Below are 4,679 nucleotides of genomic sequence, written 5' to 3'. Positions count from 1 at the left end.
CAAATCCAGCTCACAGTTTCACCCAAATTATTCCCATTTTAAGCTTATCCATAGTTTGCTAACATGAATAAATACAAATATAACTCTACACCATGTACATGTCAAAATTATTCCCAAAGGTCAAGGAATACCATGATCATAACACCAGAGGGAGCTCCACAAATCATGTGAAACCCAGATTTGGCACAAAAAAGGGGGAATACACGTTTCGCAATTATGCCACATCAAGGTGGAACGCTCTTCCCACAACTGTAAAGGAAAGTAAAACTATACTTACCTTCAAAACCTCTCTTAAAGAGCACCTTCGGGGGAGAGCATTGCAAAACTGGCCCCGGTAATGGTACAAATCTCAACCTGTCGTTCAATGGACAGCTTCCCCCCCCCCCATCTATGTATATACTCGCATTTTAGACTCTGTTACTAACTGTATATCTGTAGACTTGGTATGTCTTAAATGTCCGGTTAGGATGTATTAGAACGAAATCTAAAATGAAAATTGTAAACAAGCAATCTGTATGTAAAAAAACCACCTGTATGTAAATTGTAAATAAGCCATCTGTATGTCAAATATGTCTTATATGTCTTAAATGACATGATGAATTGGAAATGGGGGACCCTGATGTAAACAAGACGAAAGTCTTTCTCTGGTCTGCATCCCCTTAACAATTGTATGTTTTGAGCTGTACTGTACTGTACCCAATATACAAGCTGTTAATAAACTTTTCAATCAATCAATCAATCTTTACTCTGAGACTTGATATTGAAAAATGTGTTTTGAGACATAGGATTCCAGTGAAAGTATTATTGGTGCTAAAGCTTCATCCACTGATACAGAGGAGCATACCAGCAACATTGCTGTGCTCATCAGGCTCATTTCAGCACTACAGGTGTTTTTCCATTATTAAAACAGAGATCTTGGCCAGTACTACTACCCAATAATTAGAATATGTGTGTGACCTGACATGGCTGAAGCCCAGCTTCTCGTACAGCGACACAGCAGCGGTATGAATGGAGCTGGTCTGCAGCACGACCTTGGAGAAGCCTTGCTCCTTACAGAAATCAACCACAGTCTGAGCCAGCTTGAAGCCTAGGCCCATCCTCCTGCACGATGGAGAGATAATCATCCTGAACAGTTCCCCGTATCTTTCTTCCCCACTTTGTTTGGCCACTACAGCCACCATTCCCATGATCTGGGTCCTCCCATCCACCTCAGCCTCCGCTACCCAGAAACAATCATCCACTCTGCTCAGATAGTTACCCGGGATGTCCTGCATGTCTGTCCGGAGTTTCTCCCTAAGGAAGCTGGCGTATACCTCATGACAGCAGAAGTAAACGAGGCCCACCCAGAATCCTGGTAACACCACCGACCCTAACACGGAGCCGAGCAGGTAGCCAGCGACACACAGAGCCAGGGCGATGGAGAGATGGAGAGAGCTGGTCATGGCGGTTCGAAAACACGGACCAATGTGCTCGTTGATGCCTACGCTAAACAGGTGGAGCACTGTGTCCTGGTCTGAGGGACGATACTGGCGGATCAGCAGCTTCATGACTGGAAGGAACTAGAATAAAATAAAATGAAGGATTTACACATGAAATCTGACAAAAATGTATTTGAGTGTGTTCATTTTGGGAGCCAATATAATGTCGTTTTAAATTGTGTATACATTGCTTGTTATTAGTGCTTTACTGATGTAGATGCTAAACATATTAAGAGTTGCAATGATGAGTAAAATATTCAACTTTTCCAATTACACTTTATTACCCCCTTTTTTGGAAAAATATTCAATTAAAAAATATTCACTTGTTGTAGCTTCTTAATGTGAGAAGGCTATTTTTTGGTTTTACATTGTGTATGTATAGTAGAGTATATTGGATATGAGGCAGAACAAGCTTCAGTAAGAACTCACCTTGGCCTCTGGTAAATTCAGATGGACAATAATTTCTGTCTTTTTCTAGATGAAACTCTAAAGTATATTTCTATATATTCCTGTAGCTTAGGCCCTAGACTGTATATCGTAGTATAGAGTACTCAACAGTATTTTATATTGTGAATGTGTGTATACTTAATGCTAGTGTTCATTTGTATTCTTACTATACTTTCCCTTTTAACTTGTGTAATGCTTGACAGTAGCCTACTTCTGGAACAAAATCATTTCCCAATTTGGGATAAATAAAGTTTATATCTATCTATCTTAAAAATAATGTATTATTATTATTTATTATTATCACTACATTACCAGATCAGCAAAATATGTATTAAATGTAGCTAGGTATTTGTCCAGCTGTTTTGCTTCCAAGCTGGTAGCTGTTTTTTTTAAACATAACATTGTGCTGTGTTAAAGTTTCTTGTAATAACATGTAATGACCTCACTGACAGTGTTATTAATAAGAGACTAGCTGTATTGGTGACTACGTTTTTAATTGCTATGTTGTACGAGTACAGTAGTCTGTACAGTAGTCTGCTGACTAAATAAGGTTTAGGAGGGATACTTTAAATTGCATTTTGTTACAATTAGAACTTACCTCTACAAAATGTTATCAGTACCCTGACCTAAGGCAAGGCAAGGCAAGGCAAGTTTATTTATATAGCACTTTTCAACACAAGGCAATTCAAAGTGCTTTACAAAAAATGAAAGAGATTAAGAAAATGGCAGTCATTAAAAAGAAAAGCTAATAAAATAAACATTAAAAGAAAAAATACATGGATACAAGTTACAGTGCTGTCAATTAAACATTAAAAGAAAAAAGTACATGGATAAAAGTTACAGTGCAGTCTAAGATATGAATAGTTCAATTAAAAGCAGCGACAAAAAGAAAAGTCTTCAGCCTGGATTTAAAAGTAGTCAGAGTTGCAGCGGACCTGCAGGTTTCTGGGAGTTTGTTCCAGATATTTGGAGCATAATAACTGAACGCTGCTTTGACCTAAGTATCACAATCAAACAGTAATGTAACCTGACTACTTTCAATTACTTTTGGATTACCTGAATATCAAATGTGATGCACCATATGTGAAATAAATATCAATAAGATGTGTAAGAAAACACAACAATGTAACCTTAGAAAGGAAACTAAGATACTTTGTATCAAAAAGGTGTCCTCTGTCCTTTAACAAGAAACTGAATATGCTCTATTTAAGTTTAAAACAGTATATGGAATAAGAATATCCACAGTATTTTTACAAAAGCCGGTATTCACTTACTGAAATGTCAAGAAGAAGAAAACCACAACATATACAGCAATACAAAACCCAAGTATTCCATATGATTAACAGGCCAGAATAACCTAGTTTACAAATGCTGTTTTAGTTACAAGCATTCACATTAACACATCAGGTGTCCACCTACTGCAAGTGTTGTAATGTGTAATATGTGCTTTGTTATATTTATGTAATTTAATATGTATTGTAACTTTTTAAACCTAAGGCCTAATCCCTTTTTTTGTGTGTAGGCCTATGTACAATAAGAAATGTCCTATAGCTAGCTGAACCAGCTGAACTGTTAGCATAGCCCCATCTGTAAACTCACCAATTGATTAGCACAATATGTCACGAGCTAACTCTCATCACATACATAACCGTGTTAGTTGAACAATTCATTTCAATATAATACTGAGCTCACGTTAGAAGAAACTAAACAATTGAAACTGAAAGTAACGCTACGGGCCTGCAATAAACTATTTTATCTGTTCTAGAAACCCATTGTTAATTTGTAGGCTACTGCCGCACACTTAAAGATCACCAAGCGTAACTTGTCGGATAGCTTTGGTTATAACACTAACTTTATATGAAAAGTGAAGTTCTCCATACTTACGTTACTCTGTCAACTTGTGAAAGTGGAGGTCCTTGTCGGTGAGCAGACCGAACACCGTCTGGCATTAACGCCCCGTCTACACTACAGGCATCACACAATCTTGAAGCTGGGCGTGTCTGAGGCTTGGCAATTCCTCACGCCCAAGGCGACCAACAACCAATCACATGAATCTCCCGCCCCCGACATACAAAGCAATAGCAATGTTAAAACGAAATTATAAACCAATCATAGATAACTGACAAAGTGGGTTGACGTGATGACGGACATGTGTTATTTTTGTATGATACTATAAATTGTTTCTTTGAAAAACCTATCGATTTACCATTAAAAATAGTTATGTAAAACCTTGTTTGAAGATCATTTTTGTTAAATACATCCCAAACTAGTTTATTTTTTATTTTGTTCTCTTGAGTTCTATTTTGTTTATGTTCTGACACAGCAAATGAATCTATAACTTTAAAACTGTGGGTTTTCTCTGGAAGTGTTTCCTTGTACGATGTGAGGGTCTAAGGACAGAGGGTGTCATATTGTCATACTGATATTCTGTACAAACTGTGAAGTCCACTGAGACAAATGTAACATTTGTGATATTGGACTATATAAATAAACATTGATTGATTGATTAATTGAAAGGGTGACATTTCATTATTTTGGTTATTCAGTTTATGGGCATATCCTCCCAATTAAATTAAACACATTTTCTTGATTGAGAAATTAAAAATGTTTTTTTTTGTGTGTTATTTTTTCCTTTAACTTCCGTGTGACGAATATATAAAACACACAAATTGTTTGTTGGGTAAAATAAACTATATAAATTCACCTGTAAAATCGTAGTAAGTGAAATAATCTTATGTATACACTGGTTCAGTT

General features: G+C 36.6%; 1 protein-coding gene across 1 annotated transcript; it reads right to left on the bottom strand.

Annotated features, from left to right (window-relative positions):
- Positions 1 to 714: 714 nt before the first annotated feature.
- Positions 715 to 3,872, bottom strand: LOC117550054 (putative N-acetyltransferase 8B). The gene is made up of 2 exons (XM_034222348.1): positions 3,810 to 3,872; positions 715 to 1,559 (listed from the first exon to the last, which is right to left on the bottom strand). Exon 2 carries the CDS (start codon positions 1,545 to 1,547, stop codon positions 882 to 884), a length of 666 nt encoding a protein of 221 aa, XP_034078239.1. The 5' UTR covers positions 1,548 to 1,559; positions 3,810 to 3,872; the 3' UTR covers positions 715 to 881.
- Positions 3,873 to 4,679: the final 807 nt, after the last annotated feature.

The sequence above is a fragment of the Gymnodraco acuticeps genome, unplaced genomic scaffold (assembly GCF_902827175.1).
Source record: "Gymnodraco acuticeps unplaced genomic scaffold, fGymAcu1.1, whole genome shotgun sequence".
Lineage (NCBI taxonomy): Eukaryota > Metazoa > Chordata > Actinopteri > Perciformes > Bathydraconidae > Gymnodraco > Gymnodraco acuticeps.
The sequence above is the reverse complement of the archived record's forward strand: the minus strand, read 5'-3'. Positions and strand labels throughout refer to the sequence as shown.